This window comes from Galeopterus variegatus, unplaced genomic scaffold, assembly GCF_000696425.1.
Source record: "Galeopterus variegatus unplaced genomic scaffold, G_variegatus-3.0.2 Scaffold9091, whole genome shotgun sequence".
NCBI lineage: Eukaryota > Metazoa > Chordata > Mammalia > Dermoptera > Cynocephalidae > Galeopterus > Galeopterus variegatus.
In genome coordinates this window covers 7,046-31,998 of record NW_007735202.1, presented here as the reverse complement: position 1 = coordinate 31,998, position 24,953 = coordinate 7,046, and the positions used below count along the sequence as shown (strand labels likewise).

The 24,953-nt window shown below is 34.5% G+C and overlaps 1 protein-coding gene across 1 annotated transcript in view; it reads right to left on the bottom strand.

Annotated features, from left to right (window-relative positions):
- LOC103609019 (vacuolar protein sorting-associated protein 13A-like) overlaps window positions 1-24,953 on the bottom strand; it is a gene marked incomplete at its 5' end in the record, with an annotated part of 117,223 nt that overhangs the window by 85,875 nt on the left and 6,395 nt on the right. Inside the window, 5 exons of the mRNA XM_008593395.1 lie at window positions 2,862-3,008; window positions 3,131-3,235; window positions 3,501-3,896; window positions 11,683-11,965; window positions 16,427-16,530. Of these exons, the coding sequence (XP_008591617.1) occupies window positions 2,862-3,008; window positions 3,131-3,235; window positions 3,501-3,896; window positions 11,683-11,965; window positions 16,427-16,530 (1,035 nt within the window). The remainder of the gene's footprint in view (window positions 1-2,861; window positions 3,009-3,130; window positions 3,236-3,500; window positions 3,897-11,682; window positions 11,966-16,426; window positions 16,531-24,953) is intronic.

The window sequence follows — 24,953 nt, the reverse complement described above, 5'->3', positions numbered from 1 at the left end:
GGAAGCGGGAGAGGGAGGGCGGAAAAGGAGGAATTGGTAAAGGGCCATGAAAATTGATTACGCTGCATAATGATGAATATACTAATTATCCTGAATCAAACATCACATATTGCACACAGGTAATGATATTCAATGCTATACCCCACAGGTATGTACAATCGACTACATCCCAATAAAAAATAGAAATAAAAATAAAATAAAATATTTTTTTTTTTCCAGAAATAGTTGCATTTTTACTGGGAACCTCGAAAGGACAAAGGTCTTCAAGATCTAAAGGAATAAAACTTTTAAAGGTGAAATTTGAGAATCACAATCAGCAAATTCAAAACCCAGCCTAAGACCTTCCTTGATCTGGAATCATAGTAAATTTACCATTACCTTTTAATAACTTATATCAATAATATTTTATAAAGAAAGCTATTCCTCTAGCCAAAAGACATGTTTATTCATGCAAATTAAAGAAATTAGTTGCTTATGAAATNTAAAGGAATAAAACTTTTAAAGGTGAAATTTGAGAATCACAATCAGCAAATTCAAAACCCAGCCTAAGACCTTCCTTGATCTGGAATCATAGTAAATTTACCATTACCTTTTAATAACTTATATCAATAATATTTTATAAAGAAAGCTATTCCTCTACCCAAAAGACATGTTTATTCATGCAAATTAAAGAAATTAGTTGCTTATGAAATGCCTTTTACTATATGCTTTATCTCTCAAACTCTAAATCAGAGCATAATCTTGTGTTCCTTTTCTTTCTAATCTTTTCTTTTGATCTCATATCTTCTATTTTAAATGCATTAATCACTTTCATAAAAGACCTTAAATACAGACTTTTAACTTTCTCTTTAAATAAAATTATACACTTATTTTCTCATTCCTTAGCCAAACAGTTAGGCATGTCCAAATGTGAGTTTTTTACTGGAAAATATTTTTCTACTTTTTAATTGATCAGTGTAGATGGGGAGGAAAAATAAGAACAGTCATAATTGATTCACAGATCTGATTATCTTCTTGCCCAAGGATATTTCAGCATCTGTCTTTTTATATCTTATATTACATAAATAAACAAATAAAAACATAGAAGTGGAATAATGGGTGGACAAGGATAGTTCAACAGGTGTATAATAAAGTTAAAAAGGAAACCCGGTGAGAAAATAAATGGCATAAGGACTAAATGAGAAATATCCAATGGAGTCACAAGGTTGCATCTTAAGATTCTGTTGGGGGCCAGCCAGGTGGTGCACTCGGTAGAGTGCGGCGCTTGGGAGCGCGGTGGCGCTCCCGCCCAGGGTTCGGATCCAACATAGAGACCGGTCCGCTCACTGGTTGAGCGCGTCACGAAAAAAGACAAAAAGGAAAAAAAAAAAGACTCTGTTGGTTTTTACCCCAGACTCATCCCTTTCTAACAGTAGGTCTCTTCAGATTTGATTCCTCATTCCTTTCATCTCTAGTCACTGCTTTTCCTGATGTTTTACATCTTGTAAAGATATCAATAGATCTAAAGATAACCATTAACTTTGATTAAAATAAAATAATTTTAAAAAGAAATGTAAACTACACAAGGACAGGTTTTGTTATCAGATGTATTACAAGGCACATAAAAAGTACACCAAAAATACCTGTTTAAAGAATGAAAAGACTTGAGAAAAGGTAGAACTTCTGAAAACGAGCAATATAATTACTCAAAGAAAAAACTCAGTTGAAGGCTTAAGCAGCAGTTCAGACACAGCAAAAATAAAAAATTTAGAAAACATATGTAGAACTTATGCAGAATGCAACAAAGATAGTTAAACAGATAGAAAATATAAAAGAGATATTAAGAGACATGGAGGAGAGAATATGAATGTCTAGCACTGTCTGATTAAAGGTCCAGAGGAGAGGGTGGAGGAACAGAGGCGAGGCAATATTTAAAGAAACAGCAGTTGCAATAGAATAGAAATTATTGAGATACATTAATCCACAGATCAAGCATCCCAAGCAGGATAAATAAAAGTAACCCACATACAGACACACAGTAATATGACTGCAGAACATCAGAGAAGAAAGACCCAGAAGGCAGCCAGAGAGAAAAGAAAGATCACCTCTATAGAAATGACAGAGTCACAGCATAATTTTCAATAAAAATGGAAGCCAGAATACAGTGGGGAGAAAATCTATAATATGTTGAGAAAAAATGTCAACCTGAAATGGATATCAAGAAAATTTATAATAAAAGAAAGATGATGATAAAAAGCTTTTATTTATAAACACAAACTGATGGTATCTACCTTCAAAACCAGCCCCCCAAAAAATTCTAAAATATGTACTTCAAGAAGAATGATCCCCAAAGGATAGTTGTATATGCAAGAAGGAATAGTGAATAAAAACAGTAAATGTTTCTTCATAATCCTAATATTTAGAATTAAAGTTCTTCAAAAGTAAAATATTCTATCAACCTCAGCCAATCATTCAAAAAACTCTCACCCACAGGTTTTACAGCTAATGATGGCACAGAATCACAATTTCACTCCTAAGTTACTACTTCCTTTTTTAAATAACTTGAAGGAAAGTCTGGCTTAACCTACTCTGTGAAGGTATTCCTAACAGCTTCCAGAAGAGAATAAATCAAAGACATTTATATCATATCTAATTGCTGTAAATGTCTACCTCCCTAATCAAGCTATGCATTATCAGATGGCAAGGTTCAATTTTTAATTATTAAATATCCAGAGCCTGGCACAAACACTCAATAAAAGTTCATGGAACTGAAACGAAATTGGGGTGTGGGAGAGTAAAAACGTTACATGGTGATTTCAAGTATCTAATTACAAGCAAAAAAAAAAATCCAAAGAGGTACATTTTGAAATATATCTACCCACCTGCTCCAAATCAAGAGGGAGCCATTTATCACTTCCTTCTTCAGACACTGATATATGATATTTGCTTTTGTTTTTAATCATATAAAAAGGAGTAAATGTCACAATTCTGGTAATGTTAAAACTGCTGAGGTCTATAGTGACACCAACCTAAGGGAAAAAATTCAATAGTTCAAAAACTGTTATACTATAGAATCCTTATAAAATTTAATCAACTAGTCAATAGATACATGTTATATAAAAGTTTCTAGATGAGCATAGAATGAACTTACTTGATATTCCATTGTCAGGCCTTTACATTTAACAGCTCCATGACTACCAACAGTATCAATTGAAAACTGATCTGACAAGTCACTATCAGTTACCATAAGCTGAACCTAGGAAAAAATATTTCAAGTATATTACAATTTAGGTACCTTTAAAAATTCCAGCTTAAAATGATAATTTTTTACTTTTTAGCATAAATGAAATATTATATTGTTAATCTACTACACTTTTCCAAATTAAATTATCCTTTTTTAACCTCAAATATTTAACAAATATTATTTCTACCTAAGTTTCATATCTTATTTTTTAGAACTCTAAAAACTAAAAGAAAGTAACAAATGGTTAAAGAAAAGTGAAAGAAAAAACATTACATACCTTATTGTTATTAAAAAAGTGATTTGGTTGAAAAGAAAAGAGAACGGGCTTTTTATAATTAGGTGGATGCTTTCGATGAATTCCATCTGCTTTGTACTGCAACATTCGACCAGTTTTATTGACCATCCAATAAGGACTATGAAATGCCACAACTGTTTGACCAGGATTATAAGTCATATGGATAGCAATATCTAAATCAGTCTTTTCTATTTCTGTAATACAGGCAAAATTAATGAAAGTAATGTCTTGTTGATTAGGTTTTATATGATATTCACTTTTCCAATCATAATTAAGATAGTCAAGTAATTTTAAATGTAGCTTGGCTTTATCCAACTGTACAGTACAAATCTGGGCTGAATGTCCTTCATTTAGAGTAAAAACTGAATTTTCGATCCCCTGTAACAAAAAAAAAATACATTTTCAAATGTTTTCAGAATAATATGCATCAAAATTCTATTTATCTAAGTGCTATACAAAGTACTTTTCAAATTCCTGTTAGAACGAGTGAGAAGACTTAAATATTCAAGTTCTAACACTGTCACCTGGGTAAGCTTCTATAAAATATTTAATCTGAGACTTGAATTATATTTGTAGAATGGTACAAATGGCCTACTTAAAAGGACAACTGTGAAGATTAGATTAAACAATATAACGTAAAACTCCACTGGAGATCAAAAACATAAAACACTAATTATTAAAACAACAAAAAATCCTATTCAGTAATGATTTTCGTTTTTTTTTCCTGTGAAGTCACCACCAGAGTGATTTTAGTTTTGAAAACTACAAAACAATGAAAAATGTAGAAAATTGACGGTAATCCAAAATAAGCAATACCTACTACCTCCCATTCCTGATTTTTAATACTTCCTCATCCCCATTTTCATTCATTGTTTATATTATATCTTACATTGCTCTCAAAACTATTCATTTCTCTCTACCCGCACTTCCATTACCTTAGTTCATGTCACTATGACCTCTCAGTTCAAGAGTTTCCTAACTGCCCTTGTCTCCTCTAGACCCTATTCTGTACTACAGCTATACTGTCTTTCTAAAAAGTGTTATATCCTTGGGAAACTGGCAGACAGAATGCGATCCCTAAAAGCATCACATTAAAATATCTATGAGAATGAAATATGAACAGACAGTGCATCTGAATATCTCACCAGTTCTTCCAGCATCTCTATACTGGTTCCTTCCTGTTGTTGCAACATAGGAATCTCAACTTAAGATTTTAAGTCAATTAAAGTAAAAATAATGTGAGTTATTAATTTGTTACATATTAAATAATACTCTACAAAATAAGAATGATGGTTGTGGTGCTAGAGTGGTAAGTAAATGGCAACCATGTGCCTCTCAGGCACTGTGCTATGTCCCTTACATTCACTATCTAATTTGATCTTCCCCACATCCCAACCATGCAAGTCTTATTACCATTCCCATTTTATTAGACTAGGACAAAACATTAAGAAAAACACTAAACTCTGAATAAGAACATACAGCTAGGGAGTGGCGAAGCTAGGATGCAATCTCAAATCTGTCTCACAGCAAAGTGCAAATTCTTAACCACTATGATAATCTGTCAACCATATGGAAAATCAGATATTATTAAACCACAGTATGTTAACTTTTCCACCATGAAAACATCAGAAAAGTGTGAGCCCTTGCCAACAGCTGGCAGGAACAAGGGGACCTCAGGAGCCAAGGGCAGCCCCCACTGATGGCTGACAGAAGCAAAGGGTGTCATCATACAACTGTCCCACTGCTGCCACAGACACTGCCACCACATGGGTGGTCCAACGCCACTGCCACAACCACTACAAGGGTGGCCTACTTCTACTTTTGTTGTGTGGCCTGTGGCCACAGCTGCAGCCACCACTGCTGTACAAGTGGCCCACTGACCACTCAACTGCAGTGACGCAAGAAGGGTTACCAGTGGAGGCTGGGGAAAGAGGTGAGTGAGCACAGACCTGTGTCCCAGTGGCCCTAACCACAAGGGGAATTATGCTGCTCCCTGCAGTAGTGCACCTGTGGATGGGAGTTATGTGTGCAGCTCACATGACTGCTTTGATCTGTGGAAAAACACATGCTGAATGGGCTGAGCCCATGGCGCACTCGGGAGAGTGCGGCACTGGGAGTGCAAGCAGCGCTTCTGCCGCGGGTTCGGATCCTATATAGGGATGACCAGTGCGTTCATAGCGCTCACTGGGTCTCAAAAAGGACAAAAAAACCCCCCCCAAAAACCACATGCTGAAGACCTGGAAAGTGCACAAACCCAGGATAGCTAAATAGAGTAAGGAAGAAAATTCTCAACCACCACAAACCCATCCTCCAACTAGGCGAAGCAAGGACCCAGGTGCAACTTCTGCCTGTAGGAAAGAGTAAAGATAGACTATGCCCAGGGTCACCCATTCAAACTGAGGAGCTCCAGGATATCCCAGTGCACCCATCAGGGTCAGAGGACGCTAGCCAGGGCATCAACAAGCCCACCCAGGGCCACCCAAAACCAGCCAAAGAGTTACAGGGCACCCAGGCACTTTTCTCAAGAACTCAAGGCCTCACCCATGTCTTTGAAAACAAAGTGTCACTAACTTCCTCAAGGAATCACCAAATGCCACAGTGCCTAGGCCATGGAGGCACACAACTCCAACAATGAATGCTACCAGTGTAACTACACAGTGACTACACTACTGTGTCTACCTGAAACCAATACTAAACATAATATAAAACACATCTAACTCCTCAAAAGCCACTCCGGAGTAATAGAAGAAGCAACTGTTCTATAAGAAGACCAGACATCAATGCAGAGTTACCAGAAATAAGAGGGAAAAAAGAAAATACGGTACCACCAAAGGAATACAATTGTCAATACCAGACGCCATAAAGCAAGAAACTCCTGAAATGACTAAGAAGGAATTCCAAGCAGCAATCTTCAAGAAACTCCATGAGATACAAAAACTCAGATAACACAAGGAAATGAGAAAAACTATCTGGGATATGAAGAAGAAAATTTACAAAGAGATTAATACCTTAAAAAAGCATGTAGTAGAACTTCTGGAGGTGAAGGATTCCTTCAATGAAATAAAAAACGTAACTGAGAGCTTAAGCAGCAGACTAAGTAAGCAGAAGAAAGAATTTCTGATCTTGAAGACAGTCTTTTCAAAATAGCCCACGTGGACAAAAAAAAAAGGGAAAAAGAATTTTTAAAAATTAAGAAAATCTAAGAGAGCTAGTAGACAACCTTAAGCACACAAACATCTGAATAGAGGAAACTTTCCCAGAAATAGAGACAGACAAAGACCTTCAGATCCAGGAGGCTCAAAGATCCCCAAACAGATTCAATTCAAAAAGGTCCTCTCTGAGACACATTATAGTCAAACTGGCACAACTCAAAGACAAAGAGAGAATCCTAACCCATCAGACTAACAGCAGATTTCTCAACAGAAACTCTACAGGCCAGAAGAAAATGAGATGATATATTCAAAACACTAAAAGAAAAAAACTGCCAGCCAAGAATACTATACCCAGCAAGGCAATACTTCAGAAATGAAGGAGAAATAGTGTATTTCTCAGACAGACAAAAACTGCAGGAGTTCACCACCAAACGACCAGCCCTACAAGAAATTGTCAAGGGAGTCCTGCATCTGGAATCCAAAAATGATAATCACTACCATGAATACATAAGAAAGAACAAAACCCACTGGTAGAACAAAAATGCAAATGATAAAAAGAAAGAAACTATATTTTACCACCTCAAAAAAATAACAAACATCAAAGACAAACAATAAAAGGGGAAGGAAGGAACAAAAGATATTTAAAACATCCAAATGAAAATTGATACAATGCCATGAGTAAGACAATACCTTTCAGGAACAGCCCCAAATGTTAATGGATTAAATCCTCCCAATCAAAAGATATAGACTGACTGACTAGATTAAAAAGCTAGACCCAACTATATGCTGTCTACAAGAGATTCACCTCACCTGTAAAGACACGCACAGACTAATAGTGAAGGGATGGAAAAAGATACACCATGCAAATGGAAATCAAAAGTGAGCAGGAATAACTATTCTTATACTGGATAAAACATATTTTAAACCGAAAACCATAAAGAGAGACAAAAAAGGCCATTATATAATGATAAAGGGATCTATCCAGCAAGAAGACATAACCATAAATACATATGCATCCAACACTCCAGCACCCAAATATATTAAGCAAACATTAGAACTAAAGAAAGAGACAGATCCCAAGACAATAATATTTGGGGACCTGAACACCCCAAATATTACTGGACAGATCATCTAGCCAACAAAATCAACAGAAAAATATAGGATTTAAACTACACTTTAGACCAATTGGACTTGGCAGATATCTACAGAACACTTCATTAAACAACCTCAGAATATACATTCTTCTCATCAGCACATGGAACATTCTCAAGGATAGACCACACGTTAGGTCACAAATCAAGTTTCAACAAATTTTAAAAAACTGAAATCATTTCAAGTATCTTTCAGACCACAACGGATTAAAACTAGAAATGAGTAACAGGTGAAACACTAGAAACTATACAAATAAGTGAAAATTAAACAACATGAATGACTGATAAGTCCAAGAAGAAATCAAACAGAAAATCAAAAAAATTGTTGAAAGTAATGAAAACAAAGACACATCATATCAAAACCTTTGGAATACTGTAAAAGCAATACTAAGAGGGAAGTTTACTGCAATAAACACTTGTAACAAAAGAAGAGAATAAACAACCTAATGCTATATACCTCAAAGAACTAGAAAAACACGAAAAAGCCAATTCCAAAATTAGTAGACAGAAAGAAAGAATTAAGATCAGAGCAGACCTAAATGAAATACAGACCCCCCCAAAATGAAACAAAAGATCAATGAAACAAAAAGCTGTTTTTTCAAGAAGACAAACAAAATAGACCAACCATTAGCTAGGCTAATTAAAAAAACTAGAGAAAAGACCTGAATAATAAAATTCAGAAATGAATAAGGAGGCATTACAATTGATACCACAGAAATACAAAAAGTCATTAGAGACTATACAATTATACACCAATAAATTGGAAAACCTAGAGGAAATGAATACATTTCTCGACACATACAAACTACCAAGACTGAACCAAGGAGAAACAGAAAACCTGAACAGATTAATAACAAGCAGTGAGATTGAAGCAAGTAATCAGCAATCTCCCAACAAAGAAAAGCCCAGGACCACATGGCTTTACTGCTGAATTCTACCAAACTTTTATAGTGGAATAGCAATTCTCTTCCAACTTTCCAAAAAACTGAAACAGAGACCTTTGTCCCAAACTCATTCTATGAGGCCAGCTTCAGCCTGATACAAAACCAGACAAAGATACAACAAAAGAAAACTAGAGGACAATATCTTTGCTGAACACAGATGCAAAAATCATCAACAAATTATTAACAAATAATTTGTTAGAATTATTAGAATAGAGCAACACATCAAAAAAAAGTATATAGCATGATCAAGTGGGATTCATTCCAGGGATGCAAGGTTAGTTAAACATACCCATGTCAAACATCATATGGAAGAACAAAAGACCCCATAACAGCCAAAACAATCCTGAACAACAACAAAAAATAAAGCCCAAGGAATAACACTACCTGATTCCAAATCAGACTACAGAGCAATTGTAACTGAAGTAACACAATACTGGCATAAAAACAGACACTCAGAGCAATGGAAAAGAATAGAGAACCCAGAAATCAACCCACATACTTAGAGCGAACTGATCTTTGACAAAGGCACCAAGAACATGCATCAGGGAAAAGACCGCCTCTTCAATAAATGCTTCTGGGAAAACTGGACATCCATATGTAGAAGAATGAAACTAGGCCTGTACCTCTCACCTTATACCCAAATCAACTCAAAGTGAACTAAAGACTTATTATAAGACCTTCAATTATGAAACTCTTAAAAGAAAACACAGAGGAAACACTTCAGGAAGCAGGACTGGACAAAGACTTTATGAATAAGACCCCAAAAGAACAGGCAACAAAAGAAAAAATAAACAAATGGGATTATATTAAATTAGAAACCTTCTGTACAGCAAAAGAAACAACTAACAGTGAGAAGACAACCTACAGAATGAAAGAAAATATTTGCAAACTATGCATCTGACAAGGGATGAATATCCAGAATATACAAAGAATTCAAATGACTTAACAGTAAAAAAAAAAAAAAAAGTTGCCTGATTAAAAATTGGGCAAAGGAGCTGAACAGGCATTTCTCGAAGGAAGACATACAAATGGTCAACAGCCACATGAGAAAATGCTCAATATCACAAAGAATCAGGGAGATGCAAACCAAAACCACATTGAGGTATCATCTCACCTCAGTTAGACTGGCTATTATCAAAAAGACTGAGAAAAATGAATGCTGGGGACAATGAAGAGAAAGGGGACTGTAAATTGATGGGACTGTAAATTAGTGCAGCCATTATGGAAAACAGTATGGAGTTTCCTCAGACAACCACGGATAGAACTGCCATACGATCCAGCAATCCCATGCTGTATTCTTTTAGGTGTATACCTAAAAGAATGGAAATCTTCATGTCAAAGGGATACCTGCGTCCCCATGTTTACGGCACCTCCATTTACAATAGTTAAGATTTGAAACCAACCTAAATGTCTGTCAAAGGATGGCTTGATGACGAAAACGTGGTGCATATATATACGATAGAATACCATTCTGCCATAAAAAGGAATGAAATTCTGCCATTTGCAGCAACATGAATGAACTTAGAGAAAATTATGTGAAGTGAAATAAGCCAACACAGAAACAGAAACACTGCATGTCCTTACTCATAAATGGGAACTAAAAAAATAAACAAATTAATTTAAAATAAGAAAGAAAAATACAACAATCACAAAAATTCATTTAACTTTCTAAAGGGGAGAACAGAACTGAGGCCACGAGAGGTAGGAAAAGGCAAAGAGGAGAGGCGTTAGTGAGAAACTGGCAAAGGGCCACAAAAAAACTATCACACTGTGTAATGCTGAATATACTAATCATCCTGTTTTGAGCATCACATATTGCACACAGGTACTGATATTCAATTCTGTACTCCACAGATTGTGCAATCAATTGTTTCAAATTTTTTTTAAAAGCATAAAAATGGACAGTTATTTCTTGGGTCTTTGGTTCTTTATTCTGAAGGCTCCTGTGCTAAGTAAAACTTTATTTAATCAAATAAATCTGTTATGCATTAAAAAAAAGTGTGAACATACAGTAATTCCCAAAGTAAAATAAATGTGCAATTAATAGACTACAATAAAGAACTATTTTCCTCCATTTGATAAGCAAATGGAATTTACATAAAATGGAGAGATTCCTCTGTTAAAACAACAGAAGAGAACTGGTCTTAATCTGTTAAAAGAAAGAGTATTAAGAGAAAAAGCACGTTTATAGAGCATACAATCCTTTAAGAAAATTATCACTAAAATAATATAAAGTAATGTGGCAGGCTTTTTTTTTTTTTTTTTTCATTTAAGTCCAGTACTTTAATGTTATTTTAATAGTAATTCTCATACTTTTTTCAATAGTATCAGCTGGTCGATTAGCTCAGTTGGTTAGAGCATGGTGGTGATAACACCAAGGTCCAGGGATTGATCCCTGTACCAGCCAAGCCACCAAAAATAAATAAATAAATAAGCAAATAAAATTTAAAATGAAAAAGTTAGCATTTGTCTTTTAAATATATGATCTATGAAGTACACATTCATGGAAAACAATGAAAAATATATCTTCTAAAACTGAAGTGATATCTTCAGATGACCAGTATGATTATAGGCAATTTTATTAACTCTATTTTCTAAATTTTCTAAGAAGAATATATATTACTTTCAAAGTTAGTTCTTAATTGGCATATAACACTTGTGCATATAATTTATATTCAGCTTAATGGTCATATTTCTAAGGTAAATCGGTGGAAAACATTTTCTTTTAAATTTTTTTTTTTACAATATGATTGAAATATTTCTTTTCCATTTGAAGAGTACCTGAACTACCTATTCTTTACAGTACTATAATTTTTATTAGAATTTTAAAACATTTCTTAATGTTCATATTTTTAAATAACTAAAAGGGACAAAATCAAAGACAGAAAGGTATTTAAAAAAAAAAATTCCAGCATACCTCCACATAATAAGCAATTTTATATGGAAGAAGATTTTGGAGTAAGATAGGTGGCCACAAATGCATTATGTATGGTAAGTCCCAACCATCTTCCGAATACACTGACAGAGATGTCAAATTATCTTTCTCTGGGACAATATTAATAAGAAATGATTTCCTAGAAGGGTTTATAGATGTACATTTCTTCCTTATAAGTGCTCCTTCATTTTTTATAATTTCTTCAAAATCAATTCCTTCACACATTTGATAATCCTCGCCTTCTGGCTTCAGAAAAAGGAGCGATCTGCATAAAAGATTAAGCAATACAGTTTAAAATACTTTAAAAGAAAACATGCGAGGGGTCTTCAAAAAGTTCATGGAAAAATTTGTATTATCTTTTTTTTTTTTTCCCTTTTTTGTCTTTTTTTGTGACCGGTAACGGGATCGCAACCCTCAGTGTCGCTCCCGTACCGCGCTCAACCAGTGAGCGGACCGGTCTCTATATGGGATCCAAACCCTCGGCGGGAGTGCCACCATGCTCCCAAGCGCTGCACTCTACCGAGTGCGCCACCGAGCCGGCCCTGTATTATCTTTTAATTCTATTTTTCCACAAACTTTTTCAAGTACCTCATATTAAATTATATGCTTACAGTTTTAGACTAAAAAAATTATATGCTTACAGTTTTAGACTAAAATTACCTCCCTCCATAAAACTGTAATAAATTTTTATATTTTCATACATAAAAAGCTATCATCCTAACATTCTGGAAACTAACCAAGTTATTTGTCTCTTAAAAAGAATATTTTTCTTACAAACTTAATATCTTAAAAATACATTTACAAGATAATAACTGATTTCTTAAAGAAAATATATAATCGTATCAGTCATATATGCCAACGACATACAACTACTTGGAACTTGTACATTTAACTGAAAGAATTTGGCTTTCCTGGTTACGTGGCCCTAACAGGGAGCAAACATCATGACAGTTCATAAACTAAAAAAACTAGAAGTTGGCTTTCCTGGCTATGTGGTCCTAACAGGAAGTAAATGTCATGACAGTTCACAAACTTAAAAAATATTTTTATCAAAAAAACCAAACAAACAACAACAAGCTTTCCAAAGTTAATCACATGAAAGCTTTCAATAGACTATGTGGTCCTAACAGGAAGTAAATGTCATGACAGTTCACAAACTTAAAAAATATTTTTATCAAAAAAAACCAAACAAACAACAACAAGCTTTCCAAAGTTAATCACATGAAAGCTTTCAATAGATACTTAGCTTTATTGAAATGTGGGGTATAGATGTAAAGAAGTGGTTAGCAGAAAATGGTGACAAAATCACTGGGCGTCACATATGATTAACTTTTAAATTTGATTATCACATGCTTTGTTTATATTTCAACACTATTTTTAGGTTTAATAATATTTTATCCTAAGCTGTGTCTGAGAATAATACTTAAGAAATATTCTTATATTTGTAGAACTAGTTAGCTATGGTTGTGATACTATCCCTTACAGATGAACGACTGTCAAAACTCGCTACCCTGATTGTTTTCCTAAGCTCTAGTCCTAAAATTTTAAATATCTACTACATTTTCTGTAATGATATCTGATGGCATCTTAAGTTTGCTATACTGAACATTGAATCCTCCATGCCCACTTCTCTGAGTGTTCTTTTTCAGTGACTTCCAGCTACTGGCACTCTGACCTCTGAAATATTAAATTCTTTCTTCTACCCTCACTCACTTGCACAATTATTTTTAAAACCAATTAACAGATTTAGCCTATTCTATTTCTACATTCTCTCTAAAATTTTCACTCTACTTTCCATTCTTACTTCTAATACTTAAAGATAAAAACTTAATTTTCTCCAAATTAATGCCAGTACACTCATCCTGTTTATCAAAACATTTATTGGACCCATTATATACCAATGAGAAGTCAAAACTGTAAATGCACAAATGACTGACTCAAGACATTATTTACTCTCAAAGAGATCACAATCAGATGGGAAATGTAATATTAAAAAATAACTGTAACTGGTACCAAAAAACATGTATAGAGTAGACTGGGGGCATGTGGTCAATTCTTTCTAGACAGAATGCAGGATCTTTTGTAAATGTGACAATTTTCCCTAGAAGCTGTGTTCTGAAGAGAAGACCGAGTTAGAGAAATATACAAGGTTAAAGGAAAGTTAAAGAAATGAACAAGGAGGAGAAAAACAGGACAGAAAGATAATCAAGGGCAGGAGGTACTAAAGGAAAACAGATGGTACAATGAATGGTCTTGAAACAGAAGAACATCAAAAGTTTGAGACAGGAAGGAAAAAATAGATGATATTAATAGATGAAGATAAAACTTTAAACTATGGGAGCAAGAAAATGAGGGAGCAACTACCTAAATGTGAACTTCAACTATCCTCCAAATTTATTCTTCCAGCATGCACTCTACACTTTATGCTTTCACGCCTCCTTATTTTTGTATATTCAATTCTTTCCACTTATATTGCTCTCCCCATCTAATCTTCACATTACTGTACTTTACCTGTACTTCATGTACCTTACTCATGAGTCATTGATCCCTTCCTTGTTTTCCACAATATTCTGCAACTATAACACTTTTTGTAATTTTCTACAACCCACTGTTTTCCTACTTTTTGTATTTACATAATACATTCATGTGCCACATAACGATGTTTTAGTCAACAACACACCACATACATGACAGTGGCTATACCATATAGCCTAAGTATGTACCATCTAGGTTTCTGTAAGTACACAGTACAATGTCTGCATAACAATGAAATCATCTAACAAAGCATTTCTCAGAATGTACCCCTGTTGTTAAGCAACACATGATTGTATTATGCCATCTCTTGATGGCAATAAACACATCTAACTTACCATGGTATCCTAAAGCAGCTCACCCAAAACAAAACATTTGACAAATATTTGTTGAATTAAATTTAATAATCAGTATATTTAAATTCTATGGAGAAAGATACCATTTGTTAATTTAAGACCTCATATCTTAAATATAAGAGCAACTACATCTAAGCATTGGATTAAAAGAGTACCTAATGTAAAATCCAAGCTCGTTAGTCACTAATAATTCTAATTAAGATTCATTAACTGCCATGTAACAAATTAATATTTGGCCTTGCAGGAAGAAGTATAAAGATACTGTTTTCTTTACTAAGGACAGAGTAACAAAATATATAGCAGAATTTTTTTTAAAAAGCAGATTGCCCTTAACCTTTATTATCCAAGAAGAAAATAATTGGAAGTTCCTCACAAAAAGTTTTAAACGTATCTTACATGCTATCTTTAATTTAATCTAGTCTTGTAACCCACCCAAAATCCTCTCTAGAACAGGGTCAGATATTGTAAACAACTACAGTGTTTTTTTGTTGTTCCTTCAACAATATGATTCTTTTCCTCAGCAAATTTGAACTAAGCAATAAAACACTCATTAGAGTTTACAGGTCTATACATGAGAAAATATATGCCTCAAATTCATACTGTTTTCAAAGCATTAGGAACCCATCTTGAACTGCTAGATGTGGATCAAAATTCACAGAGGTAGGGGACAGTTAAGCACTGCTTGTAGTTTTGTCTCTATCCTTCTGTGACATTGGGGTAAGTGATTATTTCCAATGTGTGTTCTGAAATGGTATTAAAAATGTGTGTTCTGAAATGGTATTCAAACAAACTACAATGCTTAATTCTGGTGAAGGTTTTATTCTCCACAGAAGATTTATTTTCAATTCTGGATTAAATACCCTACACAATATTTATTTGTTATAATGTTAAATCTAGAATTATAAAGCTAGATCATCATTAGTATTTTGCTATAATTTTTTTTTTTCCTTTTTGTCTTTTTTCATGACCGGCAACAGATCGCAACCCTCAGTGTCGTGCCCATACCGGACCGGGACCGACAACGGGATCGCAACCCTCGGCGTTGCTCCCGCACCTCGCTCAGCCAGTGAGCGGCCGGTCTGTATGTGGGATCCGAACCCTCGGCGGGAGCGCCGCTGCACTCCCAAGCGGTGCACTGTAGCAGTGCGCCACCGGGCCAGCCCATATTTTGCTATAATTTTAATAATCTTTTCTTAAAACATATTTCATATCAAGTTTAATCCAATACCTTAAATATTTAAGATTAATATATTTTGCTATAATTTTAATAACCTTTTCTTAAAACATATTTCATATCAAGTTTAATCCAATACCTTAAATATTTAAGATTAATACACTATATATTTCTGTGTACAACTCTATCCCTCCCTGAACAACAGATAAATATGTACATAAAACGATAAAATATTCTGTCTTCTAAAAGAATATCAAGAAAACTTCTATTATGAAACCTTTGAAAAGTAAAAATCATTTCATAATAGCGTAGGTAAATCCAGAAACTACCAATGATTCTCTATTAGACATTTTTAAAACTCATGAACATATACGATTATGATGATTATATTGCAAGCATGTAATGACTGTATTTACTAGTAAAAGCATAAATACTTCACATGGTATAAATTAAGTACACTAAATTAAATAATATTTCATTTTTAAAAGAACCATTTAAGTCCTTGAAACCTAAATAAATTAGATGAGACATTAACAAGGTAAATTTGATCAAAGTTTGATAATTCAAAAAAACTATTTTTGATTATTCTTCCATATAGAATCAGAAACTAAAAATTCTATAAGAGACCTTGGAGCAAACAAAAAGATAAAGAAAACAAAATCACCGGTAAGATGCTAATGGTATGTTGAATTCATTTTCAGGTGAAGCAGTTCCCAATAAAGTGTCCCCTTCATAAACAGAGAGTGGGACTGAAAAATGATTTCTAATCTGGGAAAGAAAAACAAATAATAATTAGTATCATTAATCTAAGAATCTAACATATTAGAATGTAAAAAATAATAATTATTAATTAATTAATTAAAGTGGGGAGGAGAATCTAAAGACATTTAGAAAAACACGTCTGTCTAAATATCCTAACAAAGGAACTATCAGGCAGGCAATATGACTCTTGCTGTGATAAGTCAGGAACAAAACAAACTTATATTTATCCTAAAAAATACAGGGGAAGTTTCCACAGTTTTACAGAAAAAGAATCTCAAAAACAAAACTTTAAATATCCTAGAGGAAAATAAGATATCTTCTTAGCCTTGGCATAGGGACTAATCTGTTTAGAGACATGTTTTTATCTAGACAAAAATAGTTAAAAAAAATCATAGAAAAAAATATATCAAAATTGTAAATATTTATATAACAAAAGTGAAAAATAACTCACAGGCTGGGAAAAGTCTGTAATATATTTAAGAAAGGATTATAACCAGTACATGCACAAAAATCCTAAAAATCATTAAAGGTTTCAATCAAGAGGAAAATGGGAGAATATAAGCAGATGCTTCACAGAACAGAAAAACTAAATAACCAATAAACTGATGAAAAGATGCTCAATGTTCCTAGTAATGAAGAAAATGCAAATTAAAATCATAAGATACCTTTTCATACCAACAGAGAGGCAAAAAATTAGAAGCCTTGTAATATCAACAGTTGAAAATGATGTGAACAAGAACTCATACAATGCTGGCAGAATGTAAATTGATAAAATAACCTTGGAGGATAATATGGCAAAAACTTAACAAAAATGAAAATACACTTTAAGACGTAGCAATTCTGCTTCTAGTTCCATACCTAAATATTTATACATATACACCAAAAGACAATCATGTTCACTACAGTATTGATTTATTATTAAAAAAATGGAAACAACCTTATAAAAAGCAATTATTAAGAAAAGTTTCTTAAAATTGGTATATTTATGTAATAGAATATACTGCAGCAATTAAAATAATAATCTTTATGTATCGATATATATTACCCCAAGTAAAATGTATGAAAACAGCAAAATAAGGTAAGCAGTGTAACATTTACAGGAGACACTAAAACACAACATAGTACATATTTTACAGATGCACGTCATAGTAGTTTTAAAAATATAGGACTGAACTATATACACCATATTATCAAACTGATATTTCTTCTAGGAAGAAGGAAGGAGGAAATCTGGACTAAGAGGGAAACAAAATAGTTGACTTCAATTTCAGCTGTCTCTTTTTTCTTTTTCTTTTTAACTTGAAGCAAAAATTTTTATATGTTACCATTTGTTAAACTCCATGGTGTGGATAAAGAGGTCGGTACTATAATAAAATTCTCAAATAAAAAATAGAAATGAATCATGTTTCTAAAGAATGGAATTCATATCAAACCAATAATCAATGTTCACAGCATTCAAACAGTAGACATTAGGTACAAGTGTTACAATCAAATTTTTTCTGATTATATATATAATTTCCAATACATTCTACATTCAACTTATGAATGATGTAAATGGAAGCTTGTTTGGAATGTGAAGTTTGATTCTCCTTCCTTTGTCTTCCAAATTTAGTGTGGAAAAAATTGGTTGGAAGCAGAGAATAAACTAGTGATTTAAAATTGGAGACAAGACCAATGTTTGGAAAAAGGAATGGGAATAAGCCTGGGGAGACCAAGGTGGCAGAGGGATGGTGAGGGGGAAAAAGCAACTATCTCTATAAAAGCACGATGCAGCTAAGCTATACTGCTGGGACAATTCCTAAAGTTTATGACCACACAACAGTGTAATAGTAGAATGAACATCAATGTTAAAATGAAACAAATTCTGGCACTGTTACTTACTAGCTGTGTGACCTTGGGCAAATTATTTTTCTAATACCTTTTTTCCTGACTACCAAAAGTAGTGAACTCATATACCAGAACGTTTAAAACTACAAGAAGGAAAGTACAAATCATTATTATCAATGAAGAATTTTTTGGTGATTATTTCTAAAGTCTTTTGCTTATCTGTGCACAAACAAAAACATCCTATTTTTCAAAACAAGATTATAGGTTCTATACATGCAGTTGTGTGACCTTCCTCACTCAATGTTTTGAACACTTACCCATGTCATTAAGAATTCTTTCTAAGTTGCAATGGTTCTGTAGAGTACTTAACTAATCCCTCACAGATACGCAGCTTTTCTTTAACCTTTATTGATACTAAAAATATCAATAATAACCTGGAGATCTCGACTGGTTGGTCTGTCATGAGGGGTCATAGGTAAATTACAACCAACAAAATGTTGTAAGTAGCTAGTAGATGTATTTTAGATAAATTAGTCTTTTTAAGGTCATCGCTCCAAAACAATCACTTCTCAGTCACTTGCATTCCAATATGCTTTCTTAGAAATACTAAATAAAAAGATATCTTGGTTAAGTAACTTCTTAGGACTTTAGTTTCCTCACATATAAGACAGACAATTGATACTATACACATGATCTCTTCAAATATTAGATGAAAGAATGGAGAGTACTCATCCAATGAGCAGCTAACACAAAAAGGCAATATTATTATGATTAATATATATTATCAGATAAACCTCCAAACATTTATATTTACATTTGGGGTGGATAATGACAAATTGGTTACTAAGACCATTTTCTTATTATAATTTTTCTACATCTTACAAAAATCTATTTTTTAAAAACCATACAAACATACAAAACTCACTGAGTGACAACCAAGAATTTGATAAATGGATAATCTTAACTGCGCTATATTTTTAATTCTAGAATAAGTGTTTGCTCTTCATATTTGAAGTAAAAGAAATATTTTCATTTCTATTAATAGTACCTATAAGAAATTCAAAATTAATATTAATGAGCACAGCCAATAGTCACCTTTCAAAATAGTTAATTGCAAATTGAAAATGACAGAGAAGGAATTTATTTTTGGCCATGCAGGGATCGCATATATCTTCCTAACCTAAATAACTAAAAAGTAGGGGGAAAAAACTAAAAGCAAACAATAAACATTAAGCAATGGTTTTCAGACTTTGGGCAAAAGGCAGCAGAGGAAAAAACAAAAACAAAAAACAAAACAAGATAAGCCCTATGATTACCCAGCTTGCTTCCTTTCTAGAGAGTTTCTAGTTTGCTGTACGAGGAGAGGAAAGCAAAACGGTGCCCAGTCTGTGTGAGCTGAAGAGACAAAACTGAACATTTGGGGAGGCCACGAGGAAAAAACAAAAACAAAAAACAAAACAAGATAAGCCCTATGATTACCCAGCTTGCTTCCTTTCTAGAGAGTTTCTAGTCTGCTGTACGAGGAGAGGAGAGCAAAACGGTGCCCAGTCTGTGTGAGCTGAAGAGACAAAACTGAACATTTGGGGAGGCCACAACACAATATACAGGAGAAGGGAGATCTGCATGGAGAGAGGCAAGAGTTGCACAGAGAGGGAATTCCTGAGAATCAAGAGATGCTTCTTCCCCACCAAAAGTACAGGTGAATACAGATCAGCAGCACATGTGTAAACTATGTAAAGCTCAGCAGAGATTCAGCTAAAAACAACAGACTGAAAAATCTCTGGTGCTAACACATAGTTCCTTTTCCCACCAGCCAAAGTGGTAAAACCTTGTATAGCGCAAGAGGTATTGGGTATTGTGCCTCACTAGTGGGGCAAATATAAATACAGTCCTAAACTAAAGATTGCTCAGGTACCACCTAGAAGTTTAAAAACAAGCACTAAAAGGATTAGCTTCTAACTAACATAACTGTGTTGCATAATAAAGTTCAAGAATACGTTAAAAAAAAAAAAGAAAAATCCAAATTTAAATAAAACACCCAATAAGGAAAAATTAACAATTCTAGGCACCCAATAAGAAATTACCAGGCACACTAAAAGAATGAAAAAATGACCCGTAATGAAAAGAAACATCAATAAAAGAAACAAACCAGTAATGACACACATCACAAAATTAGTAGACAAAGATATTAAAACATTTATTGTAACTATATTCAGTATGGTCAGAAAGTCTAAGGAAAGACTGAGGATTTTAAATTGAAACAATGGTAAATATAAAAACAAAAAATCCAAACTGAACTTCTAGAGAGAAATATACATTGGATGGGATTAACAACAGACTGTCTACTGAAAAAGAAAAGTGAAACTGAAGACATAACAATATAAACTATCAAAACAAACACAGAGGGGAAAAAGAAAGCTGAAAGGAAAAATGAATAAAGCATTATCAAGCTGTGGGGCAAGTTCAAAGACCTCAATATACACCTAACTCATCCCTGAAGGACAGAGTAGAGGGAAAAGACAGAAAAAATATTTGAAGAAACAACAGCAAAAAAAATTTTTTTTAAGTAGATGAAGACTATAAGCCCGTAGATTCAATAAACTAAATAAAAACTCCAATTACATCATAAATAAATTCCTTAAAACCAATGATAAAGGAAAAAAACCTCAATAGCAGCTAAAGAAAAAAACAGACATTTTTTAGAAGAGCAAAGATAAGAACAAAAGCAGACTTCTGGTCAAAAACAATATAATCCACAAGAGAGAACAACATCTAAAAAGTATGGGGTGAAAAACTCTACCAACTTAGATTTCTATATGCAGTGAAAATATCTCTTAACACATAAATGTGAAATAAAAACTGACAGAATTCATCACCAGGAGATCTACACTATATCAATAAAAGCAGAAAAAGTGATAGTAAATATAAAAATTTTTATTATTTAAAAAAATTATTTAAAATAAATTCATTACTTAAAGAAGGAATAATATGTATTGAGGGTGGCTAATATAGAGATGCAAAAACGTATAAACACAATTATACAAAATACAGAAGAGGAGAAATAAAAGAACACTGCTCTATAGTTTTGATACTATACATGAAGTGGTATAATCTTATTTGAAGGTAGACTAATAAGTTAAATGTGAGTGTGGCAAAGCCCTAAAGCAATCACTAAAAAACAAAACAAGACAAAGTAGTGTAAAGAGATACAGCCAATAAGCCAACAAGGAGTTAAAACGGAATCATAATAAAAAATGCTCAATTAATCAAAAAAAAAAAAAAGAGGGCCGGCCCGGTGGTGCACTGGATAGTGTGCCGCTTGGGAAACGCCGCCGCGCTCCCGCCCGAGGGTTCGGATCCCACATGCAGACCGGTTCCCGCTCACTGGCTGAGCGAGGTGCGGGAGCAGCACCGAGGGTTGTGATCCCGTTGCCGGTCCCGGTCCAGTGCGGGGGCGACACTGAGGGTTGCGATCCGTTGCCGGACACGGAAAAAAGACAAAAAAAAAGTAAATCAAGCAACAGAAGTGTTGAGAGCGGGCATTTGTAGTGGATTGAATTATGTCCCTCCAAAAGCTTGAATTGTGTCCCCAATTTCATATATTAGAAGCTTAATCCCCAAGACAAAGGGAAAACACAAAACAAAAACCCAGGACAGTAAATTTAAACCCAACCATATCAATAATCACATTAAATATAAATGTTTATATTTAAACATATGACTCATAACTGGGGTTATATGCTATTATATGCTATAACCCCAGTTAAAAGGCATAGATTTACAGATTAGATTTAAAAAGCATGATTCAACTACATGGTGCTAGTGGGAAACCTACTTTGTTATTTATTTATTTTTCTCAATTTTTGATGGGTTTAATGAAGTGTAACTCTATTATAAGTCAAGAAGCATCTATACCTGAATTAGTATCAACTATGTTTGTAACTGTTTTCTATTCATTGCCATTTGTTCTTTGTTTTAGGAACTCTACTTTAAAGATAAATAATTCAATGGGTTAAAAAGTAAGAACAATGAAAAAAGACATACTACACACACACACACACACACACACACACACACACACACACACACACGATATACAACAGTAACACTAAAATAAAGCTAGAGTAGCTACATTAAAATCAAACAAAGTAGATTTTAGGGCAGACTATTACCAAAGATAAAGAAGGTCATTTCATAATGACAAAGGGTTCGATATTATCAAAAGGACATTAATATTCCTAAACATCTTTGCATCTTTGCATCTAATAACAATATCAAAATAAATGAAACAGAAACTGATAGAACTGAAATGTGAAACAGACACATCTACTGTTGTAGTTGGATATGTCAACACTCCTCTCTCTGTCAGTGGGAGATGGAACAAGTAAAAAGAAAATTAATAACTAAATAAAAGACTTGAGGGCCGGCCTGTGTGGTGCTTATAACACCAAGGCCACGGGTTCGGATCCTATATAGGGATGGTCAGTTAGCTCACTGGGTGAGCATGGTGCTGACAACACTAAGTCAAGGGTTAAGATACCCTTACCGGTCATATAAAAAAAAAAAAAAAAAAAAAAAAGACTTGAAAAAGACTATGAGCCAACCTGACCTATTTAAAATTTACAGAATACTCTGGCCAACAACAGAATACACATTCTTTTCAAATGTACATAGAGGGAGGAGAGGCCTACGGAGTGCATGAAGGCAGGAGAAGACACGATGATGAGAGAAAGAAAAAACCAGTCTGACCACTTGGTGCTGTGGCTGCTTTAAGACTGGAGCTGCTGAGAGCAAGGAGCAGGAGCCAGCAAAAGCTGTAGCTGTGCTCTTTGGATGAAGTTGCTTGGAGGCAGCAGGGGAGAAGAGGGCCTTGTTGGTCCCCAGGCCAGCAAGACCACTAATAGGGTTTCCTTGGACCCACATAGGAGCAAGGAGCCACAACAACTGAAAAAAAGGAGCCACTCAGGGGCCGGTGAGTCATCACACATGCGAAGTGTCTGCAGCATGAGCAGTGGGGGAGATGGGCCCACTGGAGGAACACTGGGGCACAGCAAAGAGGCTGGCCTGCACCCCAATCAGCAAAGGGCCACTCAGGGAAGACTGGTCAGGAATATAGAATTGCATGGGGTGCAGTTTGATGAAAAGACTCAGGCTTAGATCCAAGTTTCTACACAACTCAGGTGCACCGGGTCTCTGGAGAGCCGAAAGTACCTAAAAAGTCAACCAATAAAACCTGAGCTGCACAAAAAGTCTTCCCCAGGGAATCAGTAGCAAATCAGCAATTTAGCTAAACCACACAGCTCAAGTACTGGTCCCCACAGGGAGTTCCCCCATTTTAGAAGTAAGCAAAGGACAAAAAATTAGTTCCAGCCCAGGCACACTGCCAGTGCCTCAGGGCCACCTGGGGTCCTGAGGTTGGAGCCGGGGACCAGAACCCCAACACAAGCAGGCACACCACCAGCACCAAGGAGCATGCAAAAACATCACCTCCATGTAGGTGGCCCAACACAGCCACCACAATAACCATGGCTACCACGAAAATGGCCAGACAACACAACTACCACGTAGATGGTCTGTCAGCCACTGGAGTGCATTGACACAAGGAGAGTCACCAGCAGAGACCAAAGAAAATAAGAGGATGTCTCTCTCCACAAAGCCCATTCCAGAGTGACAGAAGAAGCATCTGCTCTACAATAATATTGGGGAACCTGAACACACATCTCAGCATTGGACAGAACATCTAGACAACAAATCAACAGAGTAACAATTACTCTTTCAGAAGGAGAGAAGAATCTAGGGTTATTGGAGTTGGGAGGGAGAGGGGGATAGGGAGAGATTGGACAAGGGGCATAAAGAATAAGTACAATTTGTAACAAAATATATGCTAGTAATATTGATTTGATCAACATATCTCAACATTGAACCCCAAAATACGTATAATCAATTATGATTCAATAAATTTTTTTTTAAAAAATGTACATAGAAAAGTTACCAAGATAGAGCACATTGTGGGTCATAAAGCAATTCTCCATAAATTTATAAGGCTGTTAATTACACAATGTATTTTCTCTGACCACAGTAGAATTAAATTAGAAATCAATAAGAGATCCTTGTAAAGTCCCCAAATATTTGTAAACATTCTCTATAACACAATTCTAAATAAGCCATGGATCAAAGAAAAAAAATCAAAAGAGTAATTATAGAGTATTTTGAACTGAATGCATGAATATGAAAAAACGGTACATCAGAATTTGTGAGATAATGCCAGAATAGTCCTTAAGGGAAATTTATAGCACTAACCACCTATATAAGAAGACACACTAAGTCTTAATATTAAAGACCTCAGCTACCACCTTAAGAAGCAGAAACAGAGCAAATTAAACCAAAAGTAACCAGAGGAAAGCAAAGTAGAAATCAATAAAACAGAAAATAAAAACAATAGAGAAAAATCAACAAAACCAAAGTTGATTCTTTAAGATCAATAAAATTGATAATACCACAGCCAAAGTGATTAGGAAAAAATGTTAAAAAACACAAATTACCGGGCCGGCCCAGTGGCGCACTGCTACAGTGTGCCGCTTGGGAGCGCGGTGGCGCTCCCG